This window comes from Bos grunniens, chromosome 2 (genome assembly GCF_055505025.1).
Source record: "Bos grunniens cultivar Pamir isolate PY7600 chromosome 2, Bosgru_T2T1.0, whole genome shotgun sequence".
NCBI classification, from domain to species: Eukaryota; Metazoa; Chordata; class Mammalia; order Artiodactyla; family Bovidae; genus Bos; species Bos grunniens.
The window spans coordinates 118,142,821-118,170,344 of NC_141166.1; the positions used below are offsets into that span (position 1 = coordinate 118,142,821).

General features: G+C 38.1%; 1 protein-coding gene, 1 long non-coding RNA gene and 1 pseudogene across 5 annotated transcripts in view; 1 reads left to right on the forward strand and 2 right to left on the reverse strand.

Annotated features, from left to right (window-relative positions):
- RBM45 (RNA binding motif protein 45) overlaps positions 1 to 25,282 on the forward strand; it is a 36,220-nt gene extending 10,938 nt beyond the window's left edge. The window contains exons 8-11 of one of the 3 annotated variants that reach the window (XM_086360157.1): positions 5 to 168; positions 2,693 to 2,893; positions 10,152 to 10,190; positions 25,069 to 25,282. In XM_086360157.1, coding sequence (XP_086216283.1) covers positions 5 to 168; positions 2,693 to 2,885 — 357 coding nt within the window. In that variant the 3' untranslated portion in view covers positions 2,886 to 2,893; positions 10,152 to 10,190; positions 25,069 to 25,282. Of the gene's footprint in view, positions 1 to 4; positions 169 to 2,692; positions 2,894 to 5,988; positions 6,243 to 10,151; positions 10,191 to 25,068 lie in introns of those variants that run through there. The other 2 variants (XM_086360164.1, XM_086360153.1) reach the window with 2 other exon arrangements.
- Positions 8,021 to 11,239, reverse strand: LOC147378636 (uncharacterized). Its single transcript, XR_015148290.1, has 2 exons — positions 11,101 to 11,239; positions 8,021 to 8,182 (listed from the first exon to the last, which is right to left on the reverse strand). It is a non-coding gene; the product is annotated as an uncharacterized LOC147378636 (long non-coding RNA).
- Positions 16,976 to 18,781, reverse strand: LOC147378637 (large ribosomal subunit protein eL39-like; annotated as a pseudogene). Its single transcript, XR_015148281.1, has one exon. The product of XR_015148281.1 is annotated as a large ribosomal subunit protein eL39-like (transcript).
- Positions 25,283 to 27,524: the final 2,242 nt, after the last annotated feature.

Below are 27,524 nucleotides of genomic sequence, written 5' to 3' on the forward strand. Positions count from 1 at the left end.
ACAGCAATTTGCAGGAAGTTCTGGATCACAGCTGCCTCAAATCCAGACGGATGTTGCACTACCATCATGCAAAAAAAAAGCTCCTCCTGACACTCCCGTGAAGGAAAGACTTTTTATCGTGTTTAATCCACATCCTTTGCCTTTAGATGTACTAGAGGATATATTCTGGTAAGATTTCAGTTCCATAGAGTTACATTTTATTTTATTTTATTATTTAAAACTTTTTAAATTTTTTTGGCTACGCAGCACTTAGGATCTTAGTTCCCCAACAAGGGACTTCCCCACACCTTCATTGGAAGTGGAGAGTCATCCCAGGACTTCCCTGGTTGTCCGCTGATGCTGTAATGCGTGGAGAAGGCAATGGCAACCCACTCGAGTACTCTTGCCTGGAAAATCCCAGGGACAGAGGAGCCTCATAGGCTGAAGTCCATGGGGTCGCTAAGAGTCAGGCATGACTGAGCGACTTCACTTTCACTTTTCACTTTCATGCATTGGAGAAGGAAATGGCAACCCACTCCAGTATTCTTGCCTGGAGAATCCCAGGGACGGAGGAGCCTGGTGGGCTGCCGCCTATGGGGTCGCACAGAGTCGGACATGACTGAATCGACTTGGCGGCAGCAGCAGCTGTAATGCAAGGCATGCAGGCTCAATCCCTGGTGTGGAACTAAGATCCCATATGCTGTGTAGAGCAGCCAAAAACAATTTTTTTTTAATTTTAATAAATATTTTAAAATAATATAATTTATTTAAACTAGACATTTAAGTATTCTTGCAGTCTGGAAACTTCCTGTGTCCAGTACCTCTCACGGGGAGATGATTTGTTCTGTGGTTTTAAAAAAGTCTGTGGTTTGTATCACCTTTAAAAATACAAAGTTATCTCCTTTTCTTTGTTATTCATATGGCTTAAGTCTCCACACAGAATTTCCTTTTATTTTGTTTTGAAGACATAAAACATATAGTATTGTTTTGTAAATTGCATACGTAGAACGAACAAATCATTTGTTTCTTGATAGAAAATACATGTGTCTAGATCTGGCCTATAGAATTCTTTTCCTTTTCCTTTGCAGTTATAATTCAACTGAACAGTGTTTATTAAGCATCTTCTATTTTGTCAGCATGCTACTGGATCCTTAAGGATAATATAATTACATTGAGTAAAAAATTACTTGATTATAATGCTTGCTATTATATATAATAAGTATTAAAAAGGGGGAAGACACTTGTTTCCAGTATAACTTCTTTAACCTTAACATTTTCTTTTTGATCTTTTCCTATTTGCTTTACAACAGTGTTAGTGAATTAAAAGATAGATAGAAAACTTGTTAAAGAGTTTCACAAAATATAAGCAATGTGGTTCAAGTGTTTTGATTTTTATTTAACTAATTTATTCTATTTCTTTTTTGAAACCTCTCTTCTGTACCTGCTAAGTGCCAGAGACATTGTGTAAACTTTATATCAATATTATGTAAACAAGACGTAATAGTTCTTGTCCTCTTAGAACTGATCACATGTAGGAGACAGAGAAGTGAATAGGAAATTACAACCTGTAGAGGTTAGTGTTGTGAAAAGGAATGTTCAAGCTATGAAATATATGGGAGGGCAACCACTATAGAAAGTCAGAGAATGCTTCTTGAAAGAAGAAAGGATTCTTTGGAGGATAAAAATAATTTAGCCAAGGAAGAAACTTGGGCATGTAGGTGGTTATTCCTCCAGAGAGAACATGAAAAGAGGTTGTGGGAATATAGGATTTAAGAGATTGAGGAAAGATGAAGCAGGGAGAGTTCGAGGACCCAAGTCAAGAAGGGCCCACAAGCCGTTAGGGAGTTTATCCTTCCTCTGGAGGCATAAAGAGCTACCAGAGGGGCTTTGTGGGAGGAAACGATCCTACTTGTCTTTTAGAAAAATCAGTCAGAAGACAGGGTAGAGAATGGGTTGGAGAGGGATAAGCCCAGGATGCAGGGAAACTAGTGAAGAAGGTATCTGTTGTTGTTTTTGTTCTGTTGCCCAATCTGAATCTTTGCAACCCCACGGACTGCCGCACACCAGGCTTCCCAGTCCTTCACCATCTCCTGGAGCTTACTCATACTCATGTCCACTGAGTAGGTGATGCCATCCAACCATCTCATCCTCTGTCGTCCCCTTCTCCTCCTGCCTTCTGTCTTTCCCAGCATCAAAGTCTTTCCAGTGAGTCAGCTTTTCGCGTCAGGTGGGCAAAGTATTGGAGTTCCACTTCAGCATCAGTCCTTCCAATGAATATTCAGGACTGATTTCCTTTAGGATGGACTGGTTTGATCTCCTTGCTGTACAAAGGACTCTCAAGAGTCTTTTCAGCACCACAATTCGAAAGCATCAATTCTTTGGTGCTCAGCTTTCCTTATGGTCCCACTCTCACATCCATACATGACCACTGGAAAAACCATAGCTTTGACCATACAGACCTTTGTTGAAGAAGGTATTAGAATAAACTAAGAAAAAGATAATGATGCTCAGAGTGAGGAAAAAGACCTGAGTGGGAGTGAAGAGAAATTAACTAATAGAGGAAAATGTTTAACAAGAAAGATTGACACATACTAGAGATTGGATGTGGGGAAAGGAGTGAAAAAGGAGTCCAGAATGGATCCTAATTTTTAGACCTGAGCATATATGCTTATCAGTTTCAGTTGATCTCTCTCTTTTTTTTTTTTACTTTCAGTCGTTTCGGTAACCTGATTGAAGTTTACCTTGTGTCAGGAAAAAATGTGGGGTATGCCAAGTATGCTGATAGACTAAGTGCTAATGATGCCATTACAACTTTACATGGAAAGATCCTGAATGGAGTCAGACTCAAAGTTATGTTGGCAGACTCCCCAAGAGAAGAATCTAACAAACGACAAAGAACTTACTGATTCTTTAGGTAAGGTCTTTATAATATAAATTCTAAAACACATTGTCTAAATAGTATAATGAAAGAAATATATAGGGAATTTCTTTTTAAGGATTTAGAAGTTGTTGGTTAAAAACACTGTGACTTAAAAGTTTGCTGATAATTTTTACAATATATTTTTTAAACTTGGACTTTTTAAACTTAAAAGTCTTTTATGTTTACTGGGAGAATGTTTTTGTCCTTCTGTGAAATAAAATCAGATTTCAGTTTAGAAAATTAAATAATATTTGTGTATGTGTGTGAATGTCTTAGATATTAAGAATTGGACTTCACTGTATGGTTACATAAACTTTAAAATTAGAAGACTTCTAAAGATTTTTTTAGCTAACACCTAAGTTATCAATTGAGGTAATCTATGACAGTCTTTTGGAGAAGGGCGTGACAAACCACTCTAGTATTCTTGCCTGAAGAGTCCCATGGACACAAGAGCCTGATGGGCTACAGTCCATGGGGTCGTAAAGAGTCGGACACGACTGAAGCAACTTAGCATGCACATGACAGTCTTTATAAAGTATGCCTTGACAGGCATTAGTGAAATGCCTAAAAAGCAATATCTAATACAGTTGACCCTTGAACAATGCAAGTTTGAACCACATGGGTCCACTGGACATGAGGATGTTTTCAGTAGTAAGTAATACAACACTAGATCTGAGGTTGGTTGGGTCCAAGGTTGGTTGAATCTGTGGACATAGAACCGTGGGTATGAAATATCCACGTTTATAAAAGGGTTCACAGTAAGTGATATGCAGATTTTCAACTATGTAGAGGGTCACCACACCTAATGTCTACATTGTTCAAGAGTCAATTATAATGCATCTTTTTGGACCTAAATGGTATTTTTCTGGACTCATATTTGTGAATAAGTACATTAAAAGTACACATTCAGAAATAAGTGCATTAAAACTACACGTTCATGTACATATGTGTATTTTCAAAAATAACCTTGACGTTTATCAAAAGCTCTTGTCAGTTATACATAATGCTACGTACAGCCTTATGAGTGCCTTTTTTTTTTTTTAACTATTAAGAAATCAAACCTAAATTTCTATCTATAGGACAGTTCACATCTCCGCAGTTGGGGGAAACATTATTAAAAGTTACCATTGTTCAGCTCTTTCACTTTTTTATTCTGGAAATGAATTCTGAGTTTCTGGGGAAGCTGAGTGCTTCCCTGTTCCCACACACACACCCGCTCCCCAAGTCCACTGCTGGTCCAATTGCAGCAGCTGGTAAGCACATCCGATTCAGTTTGAAGTTACTAGCTCGAAAGCAGTTTTCTTTTCTCACCAATTATGAGAAATGGCGAGTATCAGAATGAATTGTCTGGGTCTTTACTATAGATGACTTTTCCTTGGATGAAGCAAGTCACATGATTACTTCCTCCTTGCAGAAGGCACTTGTCGATAGAAAGTGCCCATTGGGGCATTATGAATATCTCAATTTAGAAATATTTTCAAATGTTACAAAATCCACTCCCATTACTTCATACAGTGTAGAAATATTAAATTTGCCAGTGAAAAAGAATTAACAAGTCTTTCTTAAAGCAGTTTTTTGTCTTTACAAATAAAATGTTAAGAACTGAATTCTCTTTAGACAAGCTGTCTTCTAAAATAGCATGCAAACCTGCTTATTCATGTCTGTGAGTCTTCCAAAATATAGGTAGTAATTCTTACTCTTATTCAAAGAATCTTTGTCCTTAAAAGAGGACAATACTAACTTCTTAATATGGGGAAAATATATAAATGACTCCTGTGAGTGAGCCTTTTTATAAAATAATTATTTATATAGTATAGAGAATATTAGACTTAAAATCAGAAGATCTGAAATTGGGATTCCATCTCTGACACTTAATGATGATTTGGCAGTTATCTTCACCTTTCTGAGGCTGAGTTTCTCCACGGGATTATTAAGAGAAAATGAGTCGGCAAAATTTCTTATAAAATAAAATTTTTAAATACTTTGCAAGTGTGAGCTAAAACTCATGCATTGGTGACTTCATTGAAACTTCTTATGTCATCTCATCAAAAACGGTCAGAAATTAAGTTTAATGGTACAAAACCACCTTCTGGCCAGCAGGTGTGTGGGAATGAAACTTTAAAATAACATGTTTATTATCCAGTTCCCTAATTAGAGGAAGTGGTATTCTTCAGCATGACTAGTCATGAAATACAAATCTATCCTTTTTCCCTTTGTTGAGCGGTTATACATATTCAGTAGGGTCAAATGAATTGAAAATGGTAGGACATAATAAACTGTACTGGTTTTAAATGTCTTCTAGTTGCAGCACGGCTTTTTAATTTATTTTTGCTTTGAATCCTCATTTACTGTGGATTTCATAATGAAATTAGTCTCTGAGAAATAAGCCTAAGATTAGCTGAATTGTGCCTAGGAAATCGGAGAAGAAACTGGTCTAAGAATATCACTTTGAAAGTTGTTGAGTTCTATTTTGAGATAGATCTGATGTGCAAAGTATGTTTCTCTTTCTATTTGAGGAAAACTCGAATTTTAGTATTTTAGAGCATCCTGATCTATGTGTGTGTGTGTGTTTATAGGTCCATTTCTTCCTTTTTTTAATCACATAAAACAGTTTGTACAACTGTTGCTTTTTTCACTTCCTCTGTTTTGTATCTTGACAGACTATTTTGAGGGAAATCCCTCTGAACTTTATCCTTGTTTCTCAATTATGATTGAACAATTATGGTTAATGAGTTTAGCTACCTAAAAGAACAAAATATTTTAGCATACATGCTCTAGTTGGACTCATGGTTAAGAAGACAAATACAAGCACCCATTCAGTCAGCCTGGTGTGTGGGGATAAAACCCAAAGCTGTCATCCTCAAATGATGCATGATTTTTGTATGCATTTTCCCTCCCCAAATTCAGTACCCACTTGCATCATTCTTGTCAGTAAGTTTGGTTTTGCTTATTTGGGGGCATCTGTGATTAAGCAGGTAATATTGGGTATATTGAAATAAGGGAACAACTAACATTTTAAGAATACTATATACAACAGCTCTTTCCTTTCAGGTGATGATTTTCATGCTTGTGTTGTGTTCTTTCTACAGAACAAAGACTAAATAATGACGTACTCCTCAGCTGACTGACTGAAAATGTGACTGGACGCACTCCCTGTGGACAGTTGACGGCTTTTTTTTCACATACCTGATAGTTTGTACACAGCATTGTTTTGTCTGGGGAGTAGGATTGTTGACATGTGTTTTTCAACCACACATTAATGCTAAAACTAATATAGTAGTTGTTTCTTAGAGTAATATGTTGTTACGTGTGGCAGAAATAAAGTTTCCTTTGGTTAACTAAATCATGCCTTATTTATGTGAAAGATAAGAATGAGAAAAACTTAATAGACAATGTTTAGAAATTTATTAAATGACATTTCATTGATTTTGAGATGCACGTTTTTTCACATTTTTACACTTCTGAAATTGGAAATATTATGATATCAATCAGTAAATAATTGACAGCTTTTTTTTTTTCCTTTCTTTCTTAGTGGAACATAAAGGTGCTTTTTTCAGTCAGTTGCATCTGAGATTCAATGAAATATGGTAACTGCTACTCAATCTACACATGTAGATTGGCTCCTTACACTTATTCTGAAGCAAGGGCTAAAAAGACATATCATTAGAAATATTTTTATACTTTTTTTGTGGTTATACCAGAATACTTTGTTGGTAATGTTGTACAGATCTTTTAAGATTTTAAGATTTGCAGCAGTTTAGGTGATAAGGAAAAATTTTAAGTTATTGTTGATAATAATTTAAATAAATACCAGTAGCCTTGGTAAGTGGACATTTTTCCTTTATAAATATAAAATGCAATGGCTGCTCCAAAAATATGACGTGTAAGCAGTTTTCAGAACAGACTATGATAGGAAGAACAGTCATTTCAAAAAAAAGATTAAAAATTAGGAACTTATTCTGCTTCTATTTTGAAAATCCAAGAAAAAAATTTTATCTTCTCTTGAGATGAATGATACGTATCAAAAAAGGTATAAAGTTGAGAGTTTGGCACCTTAAAAAAGACATTAAGTGGTATACAGTTGTTAAATACCACTTAATTGGTTCCTCATGCTTCTCACATCCTGAGTTAAATTAAAAACAGTGAAAAGATTAAAATCATTAAGCGTAATAATATATTTCATACTTGGACATCTCTCTGTTAAAAACTTAAAATCCTTTTTTTGAATCAGTAATTTTAACAAATTTAGATAAGAAAATATCCTGTCTTATCTTCCTAGGCAAGACATACTGAACAAGAATTGAACCAAGTATCTTTCTCTTAGCCAAAGGCCATATTTTAAAAAGAAAGCCAGTGATGTCTTTAGAAATGAAAAACTTCTGAAGAGAGTTAGGGATTAATTGCCAATAGATTATTCATTCCAAACTCATTTACTGCACATGAAGTTCCATCTTCACAGATTAGAATTAAATTGGTTCTTGAAGTTTACCTAGCTCTACCACTCGATTAATGCTTGAATTCTCCCCCAGATATTCCTGCCAGATGGTTAATCTAAATAATGTAAAAATAGGAACCTCCCTACTGCCTGAGTCCATTGCATGTTTGGTTAATCCTCATAATTGACATAAAACCTGACTTCTTGCTATTTTACTTGTTCACATGGGAGCTATCATATACCCTCCAGCCCTCCAAGTTTTCTGTTCTTCATTTAAGGTGAGGTAGCCAGTTCCAGCCAGAGAAGGCAATGGCACCCCACTCCAGTACTCTTGCCTGGAAAATCCCATGGACGGAGGAGCCTGGTAGGCTGCAGTCTATGGGGTCGAGAAGAGTCGGACACGACTTCACTTTCACTTTTCACTTTCCTGCATTGGAGAAGGAAATGGCAACCCACTCCAGTGTTCTTGCCTGGAGAATCCCAGGGATGGGGGAGCCTGGTGGGCTGCTGTCTATGGGGTCGCACAGAGTCGGACACGACTGAAGCTTCTTAGCAGCAGCAGGAGCAGCAGCCAGTTCCAGCAAACAGTCGTGATTGCAATAAGGTGCCTTGTCTATGTTTATTTCTTTGAGTTCTTCATATAAATTCTTAAAAAAATAAAAAAGGTATAATAGTTCTCTGCCTGCCAAACACTTCATTGGTTTTACAGTGTGACTTGAGTCTTGCGTTTTCTCTCCCAATTGCATGCCTCAGCGAATAATCCTTACTTTGGCTTCCATGTGCATTTAATCTTAATCCTCTCAGTCATTTAGCCTTGTTGCCACTCTCCTGTCTCTTGCAGTTGATCCCTAAAAGTTTAAAAGCCAAAATGTCACATTTTTCTTAAAATGAGGAAATTCTAGAACCTAAAAAATAACATTTAATAATCTAGTGCTTATGTCTTCACCTAAATGTTTACTTCTCAATTGCACTTTTGGTATAAGAATAAAATGTATAGACATTTTGATACCATGCATACGTCGGTTACTAAAATTGCCAACAAAATGTGGTTTTTATGAGTTTTTTTTTTTATTTCAAAGAAAATGCTAAGCAATATAGATCAATAAACTTCTCTTTCAAATATATGGTTTGCATAATAAATAACATTTAAAATAAATCCTGATCAGACTTTTTTTGTAAATTCATTGTCAGATCTTTTATGGTCGATCAAATACTGAAAGCAGCTCTCAGATTTGCTGCTTCTAGAGCATCATGTTCCAAGCTATATTCCTTGAAACACTATTGTATTGAAAGAAGTCAATAAGTATTTCTTTTGGAAAGAAATTTTCATGGTCCAGTATATTTAGGAAATTCAATTATTATTAGTTCACAGGGTTTTTTGACCATGAAGCTTCCAGAGCCTTTAATTTGCTGGTGTACCCCAGCCCTGTAACTCTAAAAAAGACCATAGTTTGCACTGTGAATTAAGTGTTTTTAGAGGCATACTGCAAACAGGGCACTAGTATTAGAAGGAGTAATTTTTAGGAAAGATTCTTCTGGAATATAAACTATTTTTTATTCATATGTTATGGTGTGGTTTTATTTATACCTTTTTTTAAAAAATTTTTTATCCAACCCTAGATTAAAAATTAATACAAAATACTAAGGGAATTATTACTCAAAAATTTTACCCTTCTCAGAAATGTGTTCTCAACCTACTCAATATTAATGAACAGAAAATAGAAATGAGAGACCTTAACCACTAGGTGGTGATGAAATCGCCACTCAGAAAGTGCGGCATTCCAATGGTATCTAAGGTATTGAGCCTGACGTGCTAGAATTTGTATTGTCTAGAGCGGTGGTCCTTAAACTTTGGTGTCTACAAGAGTCACCTCAGGTGTTTGTTTAGAATGCAGGTACACTGATTCTGTTAGGTTTGGGTTGGGTTTTTTGACAAGGCCTCTGAGTGACTCTGCGTCATTGGCATTGACTTTGTGGTATACTGACCTAAAGAGATTCCATATTTGGACCTTAGGTTGGACTATTGTAAAAGTAAGACACTGAGAAGTTGCCAAGTTGTTTACCTCGAGCATTTTTTAGAATTAAGCATCTGCTTTCCCTCAATTTATTATCAATACATATGAATTACCATAAGAAATTGAAAAGCACAAGCCATCTCACAAATAGCAAAATGTCAGGTCAGCCTTTTCCTGTTGGCATATGTTTTTCGATGTTTCTGAAGGATGGTAATTATTTGCTTTATGTCATTCAAAGCTTCTACCTAATTTTATGTTCTGTTTACATTTATTTTGAACTGAATTATGTTAATAAGTGAATCAGATTTTGGCTCTGAAGAAGTTCCTAAATCTGTGTCATTCTTTTTAAATGGCAAAGAGCTTGAAGGTGATGTCATCAGTATGTAAAAAATTGAAGTAGAATAATCACAAGGGTACAGAAATCATGTCTACATATGTGAGTATTACTACAATCCTAAAGTGAATCTTATTTTATGAATGTTTTTTTGGTGCACCCCAAAAATCTTTTGATATGTTAAGTGCAGTTTACCTGTCAATAACTTCTTATGAACGCATAAAACAAAATATCAGTGAAGGCAGAAACAAGTGAAATATTTATACAGCCTTTTCACCCAACACTACAGCCACATGCAAGTTTTATTTCCTCCATATGTGAGTGGTAAGCTCTAGTAAAAGTCATGGCTCTTATTTTTACATACGATTTCAGTAAAGAGAGAAAACATAATGGTCATCCTTACTAGGTAAGAAGTTCCATTTTAAAATCTGAATTCTAATAAATGGATTGCATTATTTCCTTTTCTAGAAACAGTAACTCAAGAACAGTGGATCCTGTGAACTGAAGGTATGGTATTGCTAGGGGGTCAAACAGAAACATTTAGTTAAAATATTAAATTGCAATTCATTCATTACAATGACCATGCTGTATTTAGTTAGAATTGTCCTCAGGAGAATATGCAGGTGCCACTACACTGTGAGAAAGTTAACAGGTCCTGTGAGAACCACTCAAGTGGATTCTCACAGGAAAAGAAAGTCCAGTGGCCGTCGTATGTGAATTGTAGCCACTGTCTAAACGTCCAGGTCCACGTGAGCTAGCTAACCTGCAAGCTGACCGAGACTGCAGCTCCTGTGGCATCCTAGAACTGCCTTTCCGACCATACTGCTGCAGAAGTGGTGCGAGGAAGGCCTTAGCAGACTGTTTAAGGAAAGTCATTGGTGTTTGAGATGCAAAAGTCAGGAATGTGTGAAAAGGCAAGTACTGTTTTTCACAAGTAATTGGGAAACTGCTGGGTACAGTAGGGTAACCACAGTGCTTACTCACAGATATTCCTGTTAATCTACACTCTGAACTTGCCTGCCTCTCTTTCCATTTCTGATCTTGTAGGTAAATGGTGTTACTAGTAATTTTCTTGTTCAGATATTACCGTTTTCCAGTATTAGTAATTTATAGGTCATAGCATTTATTAGCACAGAGTTCTTAGGGATTTTGTTTCTTTTATTCTTGTGGGGTTTTTTTTTAATGCTAAAATAAGAGATTTAAAGTCATCTAAATAGAGTTATCTACTACTTTACAGGAAGATCTGATATATTAAAATACATCCTTTCCTTTCATCATGGACAAACTCGTTATTTTAGTTTGGGGCCCCAGTTAAGCACAAAAAAACTTTCTTCCTCTTCCACATTAGTGCATTAGTAATTTAAGAACCGTAACTGTCTATTGACTTTGGGGGAAGGTAGAGAAGGGATCACCTTACCTGGAGAATCCCAGGGACAGGGGAGCCTGGTGGGCTGCCGTCTATGGGGTCGCACAGAGTCAGACATGATTGAAGCATGGCATCAGCAGCCGAGAAGGGATCACAATTTGTTACTTGTAGGACTGGCTTTAGGAAGAACCTGCAGTAGTGGAGGAGAGCACTGGGACTGACTGACTGACCAGCTTTGTCCGTATCAAAATTGGACCAACAATGGCAAAGAAAAAGTATACTTGAAGAGAGTACCCATCTTTTCTTTACATTGCAAACTCCTGTGAGGGTTCATCTCCCATTAGTACCAATATTGGCTTAATCCTTTCATCAGAACTCCAGCAGGGTTCACTTTCTACCACTTACACCCCAAATCTGGAAACTGTAGACACTGTAATGTGGTCCCATCTTTCACCCAGCCCAGTCTTACGTTACTGCAGTGACTCAAAGTAAGTAATAATAAATAGGATGGAATTAGATCTTACAACATCCTGCAAGATTAGCAGTGTGCCTGAACTAATACGCAGTTTCTGTTTAATAGCTTTCAGTTACTTGTAATATGGCAATGTATCATGTTTTCTGAGTCTTGTTAATATCTTTGTCTTTAGTTTTCCCAAGAGTGTATTTCATGTGTGATATCAACGGCCTTTTGAGGCCTGTTTCCTCATCTAGAACATAAAATAATAAAGGCTGTGTAAACAAATAACTTGCAACCCCCTTCTCCCAACTTTCTGCAAAAATACCCTTGAAAACATTTAAGAAAAAAAATTGGTATCATTCATAGAAACTTGAATAGATAAGTAGATACATTGGTAAGAATAGTAGATACTAGGAGAAATGTTTACTATAAAGCAGTAACGATGTGGATTTTATTTAATAGCCGACTCAAATCCCACATTGAAACAACTTGTCACGTAAAACAAGATGATACCTTAGCTTCCCACCTTCTAACACTCCTTATTAACTTGTGTATAAGAAGGCTGTACTAATAATTTAAGATAGCTATTGAGAGTCCCATCAGAAAAGGCTTTCATTCTGCATTTCTTAACTAGTGGCCCTGAAGCCGCACCGTCTTGGAGCTTTTCCTTAACCAAGAGAACCACAGCTGACATTCACCATGGGGTGGAGAGAGTTGTGGAAGAGATCCCACCTTTGACCAGAAGAGCAGTGCTGAATGACAAAGGCAGCGCAAGCAGCCCAGAAAGATCTTCCGCCCATCAGCAGATTTAGAACACTTAGAGCAGGATTTTTTTAAACACTCATCCTCTATCCTAAGAACTTTGGTCTTATTGCATGAAAATCCCTTAGCCTTTTCCACCCTAAGCTTAGATCTACAGACATCCTTGCGTTTCCTGGAGAAATGGAATGGGCCTGATATTTCAGACAATGTGCTGGATATTACATCAGCATTTTAGTGAACTCTGAAAGAGCTTAAAGCAGTCCCTGTGGTCTGCCAATTCTGAAATCAGCCTGGCTAAATGTGTCCTCATTGAGATATGGGCAAGAGATTTACGCTACTGGCACTTGACAAAAGAAGGCCAAGAAAGGATTGCAGTTGTCTTCTTTTGGCAGAGGAAGGGAGGATTGGGTAAATTCTTTAGTCTTTGTGAAGAAACATTAAAACATTCTCTCATTAAAACATTTTTTACTTTGACATTTAATGTAAGTTGAATCTTTTTAAAATCAGTTAAATGCTCAGTAATGCTAGTCATCAAGGAAACATTAAAACCACAGTAAGATACCCCTCCACTGGTAAGAGCAGCAAAAATTAAGGTATCAGCAATACCAGATGCTGGTATGAGTGTGGAGCAATAGGATCTCTCATAACTTGCTGATGGGAGTGTAAATTGGTTCGACCATTTGAGAAATATTTGACAAATACCTGTTAATGTTAAAACATACATCTACCCTCAACTCACCAGTTCCACTGCTAACGTGTGTATCCAGAAAAGATAAGAAAATATATGTACCAAAGACATGAACTTTATTGGTAGCTCAAAGTAGAAGCAACCCCTGATGTCCATCAGCAGAATGGATACTGTGAAGTACTCTATAGTGAGGAAATGAGCTAACTTGTTTGCTACATGTATTAATTTGGATGAATCTTATAAACATACTGACCAAGGAACCAACAAAAGAAAATGCTATATGATTCATTCCCACTTGTGAAAGGGTTCAGAAACAAAACTTAAGCAGAATTAATTGGAGACGGGTCACAGAGGGATAAAAGGGGGCTTATGGTATACTGGTAATCTTGTCTGTCTCGATCAGTGTGGTGATAACTGTGATAAGCTTTTTGAGTTGTGCTTTTTATGTTTTATGCGTTTTTGTATTTGTCCTACACATCATTTAAAGTTTTGGTTTCTTAATGTATTAAATAGTATCAACATGAGGCTAATGAAACAGACACTCCTGCAGTGTAAGAGAACAGCAGTAGCCTGAGGCATTTAGAAGGAAGGGTTTTCCGTATCCATCCAATACGTTTAAAGCAGGAAGTATTAGAAAATACCTGCGTCAGCTCCTGCTCTGGTACAGCAGGGCATTATGATGACAAGAACACGAGAAGAGTGAGAAAGAAGGAAAAGATAGGGAGAAGCTAAATTAAAAGTTGTGTCAGAAATAGCAAATAGTCACAGATGAGAGAAAATCTAACCCATAATGAAGAACAGTAACTATGACACTGATTGCAGAATCTTATGGGTTCTCATGAACCAGCAAAGGGAAGAAAGAAGGGTTCCCCCCAACTTGTTATCAACCAGATTAAAGCCATCTTCATCAGTGTTCTAAACTGTGCTTAATAAGCTCTCCTCTAAGGAATTCTGCAACTTAAATAAATTACAATAAATCAAAAGCACCAACACATGAATATATTGAGAGAAAAGGTGGAGCTACAAAAGGCTGATAATGAAGATTTATCCTTTGACTAATAGATGTTCCCAAAGAAGGCAAGATGAATTAAACAGAAAAATAGTTTAATAGAAGAAACCTTGATTTTTAAAAGGGCTCAGGTCTGAAGATCTTCATCTGCACATTAGATGCCAGCTGGAATGGAACAGTGTCTATAGGGTTGTGTAGTTCAGGATTTCTTTACTCCAGATGTGAAGGTAACAGAAAAGGATTCCGTGATGTTCATTGTACTGCTGATTTGGAAAAAAGTACTATATAGGAAAAAAGTACTTGAATATAATCAACACGTTGGCCAGAATGAATCAAAATTCAGAATAAAAGAATGAGGAAAGATGAGTCGGTGAGTATTAAAATCAATGCAACTGTTAGAGTAATACAGATAATTATTGTAAATCTAATATTGAAAGCACAATTTATTAAATAATCTTTGAGTGAAGGCCAAGAAAGTATGGAAATTTCCCTTTTTTTGTGGGGGGTGGAGAATGAAGTGAGAAATTCTTTTGTAAAGAAAAAATGTGTTTTTTACTTGGAAAATTAAGTGTAAATTTAACAGTGAAATCTGTCAAGGTGGGTAACAATAAAATTAATAATAATGTCTCGTCATAGTCCTTGAAAAAGACATGAATGAAACTGAGACAAAATTAAAAAGGAGCACTTAAGATCAAAACTTTTAGATCATTTAAATTTTAAAAAGAAAGTGAAATAATTTGCTCATTTGGAAGAAAGTACTACATAGGAAAAAAGTACTTGAATATAATCAATACACTGCCAGAATGAATCAAAATTCAGAATAAAAGAACGAGGAAAGACGAGTTGGTGAGTATTGAAATCAATGCAACTGTCTCTTCCAAGAGACTTACTTTTAAATCAAATCTTGTCATGTACATGTGACACAAAAAGTATCCCAGAGTACAATTTACAGGAGGAGGTATAAGGCTGAATAACAGCATGCGCACTAATATAGTTACACTCAGTAGTGAAGATGGCAAACCTTAATATTTATATGCAGGATAACAGGATTAAAATACAGAAGTACAAAAATGGCTTAGAGATTGTGCTGAAGACTTAATAACAACAGTCTGTGAATGGTAACACTAATCAAATAGAAGGGAGAAATTACTCTTAAAAAAAAGATATGTATGGTGATGAGAATTACATTTTCTCAAATAAGATAGTTTACAAATTGATCAGATAGTAGTAGTGACAAATAACAAAGCCAGCAGAGGAGACCCAGAAAGATAACTTCTGAATACCAGCTGATTTAGAATTTTTAACCACAAGATAAAAAACAACATGGGGGAAAAAATCCTTAAACTTGTTCTTTTCAGCCTGTTTGTCCTAAAGACAAATTGCAAGGAAATCACCCTTTTCTACACTAAGCCTAGATCCTTTGCGCTTCCTTGAATTTCCCAGAGGAATGAAATGGATCGTTGTTTGTTGTCCATGTGGTGGACATAATATCACATCTGAGTGGAGTGTAAAAGCTGAAAGCGGTCCTTGGAGCTTCAAGATTTCCCTGAAGTGCACGTTAAAGGGCGGAAGTTGTGCAGGGCATGTTCTTTGATCACAGGATAATAAGCCCAGAAAATAATAAAAGCACAAGCACCTGGATAATAATTTTTGAAAAACTCTTCTAAACAGCTATTTTGTCAAGAAAAGTACAGTAAAATACAGTGAAAATAGCAAAAATAGAGGATAATATGTAATGCTGAAAGGCAAATTGATGGTCACTCAGAGTGAATGAATTAAACCTGCAGCACTAGAAGCAAAAGTAATAAAGATAGGATTGACCTAGCTGCTGCTGCTGCTGCTACTAAGTCACTTCAGTCTGTCTAACTCTGTGCCACCCTATAGACAGCAGCCCACCAGGCTGCCCCGTCCCTGGGATTCTCTAGGCAAGAACACTGGAGTGGGTTACCATTTCCTTCTCCAGTGCATGAAAGTGAAAAGTCAAAGTGAAGTCGCTCAGTCCGACTCTTTGGGACCCCATGGTCTACAGCCCACCAGGCTCCTCCGCCCATGGGATTTTCCAGGCAAGAGTACTGGAGTGGGGTGCCATTGCCTTCTCCAGGATTGACCTTATCTGACACCAAAACTTAGATAATTTAGTATCAAAGTTATAGCCCCTGAGTTCACCCAGAAATACAGATACAAACCTAAGAATTCTAGAAAGTACAAATAATATGTCCAAAGAACAATTTACCATTTCTATGTAGGTTATCCTTCGATTAAAAAGCAGCTTGCTTTAAAAATCAAAACCATTACTTTAATATATAGCTTAACAGGGCCATAATGAGATCTGTTGACCTATTGGTTGCTTGTCCGTTTTTGTGATCATACAAATGCCATAGACTTTTTAGGATATGCATGGTTTACTTGAAACAGTCACTGGCTGGAGGGGTAGGATTAGCCTGATTCATTTAAGTAAATCAATGCCTAATCTTCATCTCTAACTGTATGCTGCTGCTGCTACTGCTGCTGCTGCTACGTCCCTTGAGTCATGTCCAACTCTGTGTGACCCCATAGATGGAAGCCCGCCAGGCTCCACCATCCCTGGGATTCTCCAGGCAAGAACACTGGAACGGGTTGCCATTTCCTTCTCCAATGCATGAAAGTGAAAAGTGAAAGTGAAGTCGCTCAGTCGTGTCCAACTCTTAGCGACCCCATGGACTGCAGCCTACCAGGCTCCTCTGTCCGTGGGATTTTCCAGGCAAGAGTACTGGAGTTGGATGCCATTGCCTTCTCCACTAACTGTATGACTCCTGTATAATAAGACACACAGAATGGAAATTGGTGAAGCAATCAAAGTGTCTAAAACTATTTCTTAGAAAAATAGCTAAATTTACTGAACTCTTAACTATTTGCCAGGCTAATTGGTTTACACACGTCTCAAAACCTGTGAAGTAGGTACTATTACTCCTGTTTTACAGAAAAGCTGAAGTACGTTCAAAGAAATGAGTGGGAAATCGTCTTTTCCAAAATCACAAGTGGGGAAGCTGGTTGTCTTATGTAGCCAGTCTTCATCGAAACCCATGCTCTTAATCTCTACACTAAATATCAATGGCTATAACAAAGAATTCAGACACTGCTTCACAAATGTATATTTATGCAGCAACAGGAAATCCTTCTAAAATTATGGAATAGCATTGGAATAATGTGTAATATTTAGTGAAAGCAAGCAGGATACAAAATTATATACACAGTGTGATTTATATATTTTTTAAGCTAGAATGAGTTTGAAAAGAACCCAACGTGTGTGTGTTTGCTTTTCACTATTGTCCCCGCTTTTTTTTTTTTTTAATCTAAAAAGGATACTGTGTCCCCTATAAGATTATAAGTTTTTGTAAACAAACTCTGTTTTTGTAACCTCAAGCCCAGCTATCCTGTTTACACATAATGGGCACAAAATTTTTGTCCAACTGGATATAACATAAAGGGATCCTATGTGTGTTTCCTACTAGAGATTCTGTAAAGTCCATGTTCTCTATAAATATTCTAATACTTATATGCCTTTTTAAAACCTGGGGCCCTACCTATGAGATTCATTTTCAAAGGTTCTGCTAATTTTAATTTCAAGTTTATGTTTTTGTTGTTTTTTTGCATTCCTATTAGAGACTAAACAGTCTACATACAAATCTCAGTGGTATTTAAAAATAATAGCATATATCGAACTCTATGTCACTACTGTTCTAAGCACTGGTAAATATTTTCCCACTTAGCTCTCATGACAGTTCTATAAAATTAATACTGTAAAGCACAAGGAGATGAACTGACTTCTGCTAGGACACAAGAAAAAATATTGGAGCTTGGATTCACAGGAAGCATGATTCCATGTTCTAATTTAAGTTTATATACTGTTTAATTCAACCACTGTTCTTTAAGAATGAAGTGTAAAACCTTTATTGTATAAATGGAGCATGAATAGAGAATTTTATTCCATTGTATGACCCCTTGAGAAAGTGGATGGAAAAAAAATAGAGAAGCCTAACTGAGATGAAGAAAGCAAGAAAGCAAAACATTACATACAGGTGGCAGGAAAAAGCGAATGACTCAGTGGTTTGGGGTTCAAGGGACACAATGAAGTGGAGAAGACTTCCTCCACTTAGGTAGCTTAGTCTAATTATTATGTATTTTGAAAAAATGTTGTAACATGGAGTCAGATGCCTCTTGGGTAAAGCAGGTTGGTTCCTTCCAAATCTACTTTGCAAGGATTCACCAGAACCAAAAAATTCACCTCTTCTGCCCCCCTTAATTTGTCCACACTTTATTCTCTTTCTTTTGTTTGTTTTACAAGATCACTTTGCCTTGTTCTGGAGATTAAATTACAGTGCAGTGCACAAGTCATAAATGTAGGGTTCAAAGAATTTTGACAGATGCATACATTCGTGTAACTCACTGTAAGATACTGTTCCCATAGGTCCCTTACAAGTCTCCATTTCCTTTTTTTTAAGTTTCACATGTTCATTATTGAGCCTCATAGACTGCTAATGAAGAAACGGGAAACATCAGGAGCCAAGCATTCCCTCTCCCCCATAGGCTGTTCAGACAGTAGTGGTGTTCTCACTGTGACTTGGTTGGTTAATACACAAGTGATCTTAACACACAGCATGTGTGCCACTTTATATCGGAGGCTTTTTATAGACCCAGCTTGGTTCTTCTGTCTTCTCTTGGAGTTGTACCAGATTTTATTACCAGTTTTCATTTGAATCCATTGAGGAATGGGACAATTCTGCTTTTGTTTCGTGGCCTGGAATCACTTGATCCTGAAAGTCTTGTGAGAAGACATGGTGATGAGTGAGCTCCCACGTCTGCACTTTGTGCAAGCAGAGGTACTGTCTCTCTCTTCAGGAAGGTGTATACAGTGAACAGGCTTAGAAAACAGTCTCCTTCTGGAGCAAAAGGCGATTGGTTTACTGTCCGGTATAATAATGTCTGCTTCCAGGGCAAAGGACAGGCAGACTTATTGCCCTTTATAAAAGGTTGAGGTTCCCTAACCTTGAGGTTCCTCAGTTCTGCCACAAACCTAAGTATGTGCACAGCATGCATCTGGGCCCCTCACTGTCCCCTCCTGTAACACTTCAGAGGTGAGAGGAGGCAGTGCAGACTGCCAGCTGCGCTGCGGATGATAAAGTCCTTTGCCTCTGACCCAGGGCCTTCGAATTTTCTGCCAGCATCCATGAGACTGTGGCAGGTTAACTGGTGGTTTTGCAAGTAGTGTAAAATTTCAGACTCTTCAGAGTTCTTGACAACCATACTCCCTCAAAACCGTCACTAGTTCTTCTCACTGACTCGATGGACGTGAGTCTGCGTGAACTCTGGGAGTTGGTGATGGACAGGGAGGCCTGGCGTGCTGCAATTCATGGGGTTGCAAAGAGTCAGACACGACTGAGTGACTGAACTGAACTGTTCTCATTTTTAAATATCTCTTTTCTGTTGCATTTTGGGGTAATTTTTTCATAATGCCTTCTAAAATAAAGACTGTGTACAGTCTGGATTGCCTATTAAGTTTTTTATTTCAATGATTATGTTTTTCTAATTTTTCTACTCTTTTTACCCATTATTGAAACATGTCTGATTTTGTTTCCTAATGTCTTACTCTTTTGAAAAATGTATGTATTGCTTCACCTCTGAGAATATGAAACATTGTTTTCTTTAAGTTATGGTATTATTTCAGATTATTTTTCTGATTATTGATTTTGTGGCAGTGTTTTTTAATGGTAGATTTATGTGCTTTGGAGCTTTGATTTTCATGTTCGTTTTAACTGGGGAAGAGTGGTTTTGTTACCTACATCTCCCTATCTAAGGATTTTGCAGTTGGCCAGGAGGCTCCGGGGTTCTCCAATCTCAAACCAGATCTTCCACTAACAATATGAAATTTCTCCCCCATGTTCATTAGTTATTGCCAGCACAACCTCAAAAGCTCAGTAGTTCACAGCAATAAGCATTTCTTTCGCTCACACGTTGTGAGGTAGCGCTGATTTAAACTGCAGGTCTGCAGTCAGCTGGGGCAGTTCCAGGTGTGTTCATTGTTGCGGTCAGGCTAAGGGAGAAGCAGCTCTCTAGGGGGAGGTCATCTCCTGATAAGGGCAAGAGCACAGTAGGGCAAGACCCATTGTACAAGCATTTCAAGCCCCTGCTTATATAACATCTGCAGATACCTCACTGGCCAAAGCAAATCCATAGTTGAGCCCCAAACAAGGAGCAGATAAGTATAAGTATACTAGCCTTTTGTAAGAGGAATTTCAAAGTTACAAGGTAGGGACTCCCCTGGCTATCCTGTGGTTAAGACTTCACCTACCAGTGCAAGGGGTAGGTTTGATCCCTGGTTAGGGAGCTAAGATCCCACATGCCTCAAGGCATATATATATATGTGTGTGTGTGTGTGTGTGTGTGTGTGTGTGTATAACAGAAGCAATATTGTAACAAATTCAATAAAGACTTCTAAAAAATGGTCCACATCAAAAAAAAAAAATCCTTAAGAAAAAGAAGGCAATTTATATCTGCCTCACAGCAAAACAAACTCACCCTTAACCCAAGACCCTCAAAAGCCTCATCCAATCATGAACTCAGGATCAAAATCCAATATTTTATGATATATATCAGATTTGAATGTGGTTCTCCTTGATCTGGAAACCTATGAACTAAAATGTGTGTTGTGTGTGTGTGTGATCTTTCCTTCACCCTTACCCCACGTGGAATGATGGAACAAGGATATATTAGGTGCATTTAATACTCTTAATCAAAAAGGGGAAGATCAGAAGGCATTAGCATTCACTTCTTCTGAAATACCCTAGGGAAAATATAACCTGTCCCTCTACTCTGGGAGTAAGGCATTTTTCTTGGTTAGACCGTAATTTTGCTCCCTGGCAGTGGGTCTCCAGTCTGTTCTCTGCTGCTCTTGATTTCATGCTCTCAGGAAGTTTAGATTTCTGTTATTGTTATTGATCACGTCCAGAGAGTACATTGGAGAATATGCCCCTTTTGATGCTAAGAAGGTTTCTCAGCTACTTCCTGCCTATGAAATGTTGTTGGCTCAGAGGTCTTTTTATATCTCAGTCTCATTCTCTTTTAGTCCTATCTGGTGATTTTTTTTTTTTTTTTTTTTTTTTGCCAGTACAATTCTCTCAAAAACATGGATTTTTTAATGTATTTGTTTTCTGTAAACTCTACAAAGCTATACCCATAATTCCTTTGGGGACATGACATACTAAACTATTAAAAGGAACTTCCACCCATTAGCCTTCTGAGAGATCCTGCCCTTAAGTTTTCTAGAAGCCCCATTATCTCGCTGAGGGGATCTTCCAGGCATCACCTTCTTTCAGATGTCTTACTAAAGGAAATTACAGCAATGCCCTTAATTATATTTTTCCCCCAAGCTGAATCTGAGGTTCTTCCTGGCTGGAAATAAAGAACTTTGCTTTCCAGATAAGCAAGTTCAGGGCTCTTTGAAAGTGAAAGTGAAGTTGCTAAGTCGTGTCCGACTCTGTGTGACCCCATAGATGGCAGCCAACCAGGCTCCCCCGTCCCTGGGATTCTCCAGGCAAGAACCCTGGAGTGGGTAGCCATTTCCTTCTCCAATGCATGAAAGTGAAAAGTGAAAGTGAAGTCGCTCAGTCCTGTCCGACTCTAGCGACTCCATGGACTGCAGCCTACCAGGCTCCTCCGTCCATGGGATTTTCTAGGCAAAAGTACTGGAGTGGGGTGCCATTAAACCCCTCTAAATTTTTGCAAGTTTCAAGGTTTTTATTTTTCCTGAATTAACCTCTTTCTTTAATAAGGTGACAGCACCTTTTTAAATGGATCTAAAAGTAACATGCTAATAACTTTCAACATAAGCCTAGAAACCACCCTGTCTTCCATGTTACCACAGGCAGCAGTGTTACCAAATACAGGTTGCCATTTTTCCAGCTTCTGTAATAATTTTCTTTCCATTTGCCACCTGTTCCCTACCCTAATAGCATATATTTTACGTTCTTAATACAATAGCATCCCAGTATTAGGTTTTCCGTATCAGCTAGCTGTGCTGCAAAACAAACAACCACAGAGTCCCAGTGGCATGTAACAATAAGCTTTTCATTCGTAAGTCTACAGGTCAGCTAGAGAAGCTCGGCTCCACATCACAGGTCTGTGTGCAAGTAGAACAGTTCTTCTCCACAAATACTCATCCGGGCTGGGTCCCAGGTTGAGGGTAGCAGCTACCCTGGGGGAAAGCTTTTCACTGAGGTGACAGAAATGTAAAAGCGCAAGCCCCTTTTGTGCTTAGTCGCTACGTCATGTCTGACTCTTTGCAACCCCATAGGCGTAGCCTGCCAGGCTCCTCTGTCCATGGAATTTTCCAGAATATTGGAGTGGGGTGCCATTCCCTTCTCCAGGGTATCTTCCTGACCCGAGAATCTACCCTGTGTCTCCTACATTGGCAGGTGGATTCTTTACCACTAAGCCTCCAGGGAAGCCCTATAAACCCCATTGCTGCTAAGCTGCTAAGTTGCTTCAGTCGTGTCCGACTCTGTGCGACCCCATAGATAGCAGCCCACCAGGCTCCCCCGTCCCTGGGATTCTCCAGGCAAGAATACTGGAGTGGGTTGCCATTTCCTTCTCCAATGCGTGAAAGTGAAAAGTGAAAGTGAAGTCACTCAGTCGTGTCCGACTCCTAGTGACCCCATGGACTGCAGCCCACCAGGCCCCTCCGTCCATGGTATTTTCCAGGCAAGAGTACTAGAGTGGGCTTGCCATTGCCTTCTCCATTAGACAAGCACATTTCAAAACCCCTGCTTTCCATCACATCTACTAGTGTCCCAGTGGCCAAAGCAAGTCCCACTGCTGAGCCCAAAGTCAAAGTGTGAAAAAGTACACTCCCTTTTGTGTAAAGAACTTCAGAGTTAGAATGGTGTAGGATATGGATACAAGGAGGGAAGAAGAATTGGGGCAAGGAATTTAACACATCCTGTGTGGTAATATGTGAGGTACTGGTTGCCAGGCTGCCCTTCTGTCCTTCTGCTTCAAGAATATACAGCTTATCTAAGACTGTAGTGCCAAGCCGGAGTAAGCAGCAGCTTTTTAAAGATTCCTCGTGAGGAGGTCAGGGTAAGTGAGGGTCACCTAGCCCAGCTCCTAGTTGTTAGGCAGTGAACTTGTCTCTTATCTCCATCTCATCTAGGGCACTTTTATTCTCTGTTCCTCAAAAGGATACAAACTCTCAATTGCTTCTACCTTCTTCACCACCTATGGGCCTGCAAGCCCATGACTCCACCTCCTTACTTTGTTATTTGCATTTCTTTTCTGTTCTTGGCTCACAGAAATGTTTATCTTATTAAACGAAGTGTCTTTTTCTTTTCTAAGCTGTGTATATTGTTTTCTTTCCCATATTACATATCATAGCTTTAGATTTGGAGCAAGGAGATACCCTGAACCTTGAACTTCCGACAGCTTTGCCACTCAGAGTCCTAGAATCCTGTGTGAAGCTTCTCTTTTATTTTCTGTGATGGTCTTTAAACATAAAATGGGTTTTAAAATCTCGTGGCATTAAGTATGCCTAAATTTAGTGCACTACAAAAAATAACCAGTTTCTTGAAAGATAGACAAGATGTTCAAGTTCAGTACATTAAAAAAAAAATGATCAGGAAAATTATATAGAGCAAAAATAGAAAATAGTCCTCTATTCTTGCCAGTAAATCTGATCACTAAAATAAACTATGAATACTTTAAAATGTGTATTTTAAATAGTAGTATATTTTATTACAAACCTGGTTATCCCATTCTCTTATCCAAACTTTCATCTGTTGTTTTTTTGACTTTTTATTATATAAAATTTATTATAGGAAAACTCAAGTATATAATATACACAGAATAGTGTAATGACTTCTATATACCCATGACTGAGCTTCATAATTATTTGTCATGGTAAATCTTGCTTCGTTTATAGCAGGGGTTGGGAAACTATGACCCACATATTAAATCCAGCCTACTGGCTATTTTTATAAGTAAAGTTTTATTGGAGCACAGAACATTTATGCTCTTTTGTTTAAATGTCTATGCTTGCTTTCATGTCACAATAGCAGAAATGAGTAGTTACAGTAGAGATTGTATGGCCTGCAAAGGCAGATCCTAAAATATTTACTATCTAGCAGCTTACCAGAAAAAGAAAAATATTTGCTGACTGCTGGACTATATACTCTCATCCACTTCCCTCAGCAAAAAATATCTTCCACATTTCATTTAAAAATATTTCAGTATGTATTCTAAATGAAAAAATTTAAGTTATTCAGTTGTGTCTGACTCTTTGCAACCCCATGGGCTGTAGCCTGCTAGGTTCCTCTGTCCATGGAATTCTCCAAGCAAGATTACTGGTGTGGGTTACCATTTCCTTCCCAGAGGGTCTTCCCAACCCAAGGATCAAAACGGGGTCTCCCACATTGCAGGCAGACTCTTTGGAAGGAATGATGCTAAAGCTGAAACTCCAGTACTTTGGCCACCTCATGCGAAGAGTTGACTCATTGGAAAAGACTCTGATGCTGGGAGGGATTGGGGGCAGGAGGAGAAGGGGACGACAGAGGGTGAGATGGCTGGATGGTATCATTGACTCGCTGGACGTGAGTCTGAGTGAACTCCAGGCATCGGTGATGGACAGGGAGGCCTGGCGTGCCATGATTCATGGGGTCGCAAAGAGTCGGACACGACTGAGCGACTGAACTGAACTGAACTGAGACCCTTGTGCTATAAATGGCACTGAAACATTTGGCGACACTTGAGCAGGGTCTAAGGATTAGATGGTAGTGATGTATCAATGCTAGTTTCCTCATCTTGATGGGTTGTATTATGGTGAGACAGGAGAATGTCCTTGTACATAGGAAATACACACAATAGTATTGAAGGGTAATGGGGCAGTAAGTAGGTCAGGAACTTACTCCCAAATTATTCAAATAGCAAAAATTCTTAGTACTCTTTTTTCGAGCATCCTGTATGATTGACATTGATTCAAAATGAAAGGATTTCTTATGAAATACAAAGTTAAATGCACACTAAGTTACAGCAAATTCTCACATATCTCTCTCTCTCTTTTTTTTGGCCATGCAGCATGCTGGATCATAGTTCTCTGACCAGAGATTGAACCTGTAACCTCTGCCTTGGAAGCTCAGTGTTAACCACCAGGGAAGTCCCTGTCACATTCTTCATTACAAAGATTTCTTGCTAGGCTTTCTACATGACAAAAACTAGTGGATCATTACTTGTCAACTTTTTGATTGTTAAACAAGGTGATATTTTTTAGCATTAAAATTTTATGACTTGCCCTCTTGCCTTATCCACTTTCTGTTTCTTGATCAGCTAGCATATAACGAGGAGAGGCAGGGACTAAGAATGGCTCAGAAAGAACATTCGAGGAAGGCAAAATTGACATGTAGGACAAGTTTGTTTTGCCTCTGCCTCCGTTTTCTCTGCTGTTGTCTTTCCCTTTCAATCCTGGCCTCCCAGTGATCTGTGTCCAGTGTACTCCTATTGGATGGCTCTTCCTTTCTCAAAAGACTAACTCATTCTCACTGAGATGTTTGGACTTAACGTGTCATGCTCCTCAAAGCGTTTGCAGTAGAAAGAATCCAATGGTTTTTTTGAGGTTTACTATGGTTCAGAGCACTTTCCAAAGAGTGGCAGAAGGAAGGTAAATAGTCTGTCAGCGTTAGTAAGATGGATGTTTTTGGTACCCTACTGAGTCATCCACATAGAGGGCAATCCTCTTCTCCATTTATACATCAATTGAAATTTTTGTGTAATAAGTCCTTGGGGAAATATCTTGGGAAAAATAGTATTTGGAGCTACTTCTATTTGAAAAATTGTGATAAATTATTTACCACAAGCATTAGCAGATGAAAACATTTTTTGCAGAAACAGTGAGGTTTAATTCTTAGAGGCATATTTCATTTGTTAACATCTATTTTCAGTGGACCATGGGCAATACAAGTCAATGTTTAGGTTAAGAAAGCAATAATTTATGTTTAGAACAGTGAGATTTAAAATTCTGCCAAATTAGGTAGTTTGGGACATCTCTAAATATTTTTTAAACTGTTCAAGTTAAATGTGATATGCTATCTGTTTTACAAATAACCTTCATTTCCATTTTTTTTTCTTTACTAAGACAAAGTATTATTTGAATGTTGCAACTTGATGCTTCAAAGTCTTGTCTAAACAGAGCACTAAGCTTGTTGCTTTGTGTTTGTCCAATTATCTCTTTTCTGTTTTTTAAATTGGCCATTTATTGGTCATTTTTCAGTTTTTCCATTAGTCCCATTATTTTTAACAATATGCCAGGTGGCACAGTAGTAAAGAATCCACCCGCCGATGCAGGAGACACAGGTCCCATTCCTGGGTTGGAAAGATCCCCTGGAGAAGGAAATGGCAAGCCACTCCAGTACACTGGGAAATCCCATGGACAGAGGAGACTGTCAGGCTGCTGTCCATGGGGTTGCAAAAGAGTCAAACACGACTTAGCAACTAAACAGCAACAACAAAAGTGATAGCTGATGGTTCCACCATTAGTGTTTTATGTGGATTTTTTTGCAGGGAGGGAGGGTGTTTGTATTTTTTATAGTTTAAGATCATTTTATTGAGCAGGGAGAGGTGGGCTGAGGCAGGGCAACTACAGCTCCTCCAGCGTGGCCTCAGGGGAAAACACCCCCTCCCCGCCCCCATCCCTCTGTCCTTTGTGTTTTTGATTACCAGGACATGAGTTTTGTCAAAAGGCAATGGCACCCCACTCCAGTACTCTTGCCTGGAAAATCCCATGGACGGAGGAGCGTGGTAGGCTGCAGTCCATGGGGTCGCAAAGAGTCGGACACTACTGAGCAACTTCACTTTCAGTTTTCACTTTCATGCATTGGAGAAGGAAATGGAAACCCACTCCAGTGTTCGTGCCTGGAGAATCCCAGGGACGGGGGACCCTGGCGGGCTGCCGTGTATGGGGTCGCACAGAGTCGGACACGACTGAAGCGACTTAGCAGCAGCAGCAGCAGACCTCAGAAATCAGTTGTGTAAAACTTTGTTTTAGTTTAAAATATGAATTAGCCTCAGTTCTTTCATTTTAAAAACTATATTGCTGCTTCTGTTTAAGAATTGGGGTTATTTAATCTTCCTCATTCTGTGAGATTTTAGATCTACTCATGTAATCTCAGGTAGCAGATTGATTTTTATATTCTAGGACAATTTTAAAGGAACCAGCTAAAGACTGACATAGCTTTTTTTCTCCTCTGTTAGCTATTTATGCATGTAGTGTTCTAATTAGTTTAAAGAAAAATGTCAAAGACCTTTCCCCAAAGAGTTTCCATCTACTCATGTAAGTAGAAGCAGATGTACAGCACAAAATTAATTTGTAGTGTCTAGTTCTCATTAACCAAATGAGTCACTTTTTAAAAGATTTTTAGGAGGTTACAAGGTAGTAAAACGTGTTTAGACTGGAATTCGGGTGAGGATTAAGAAGGGGTTTGAACAACAACAAAAACAAAAAGTGATTATCAAAATAGGGTAGAGATTCTAGAAACATG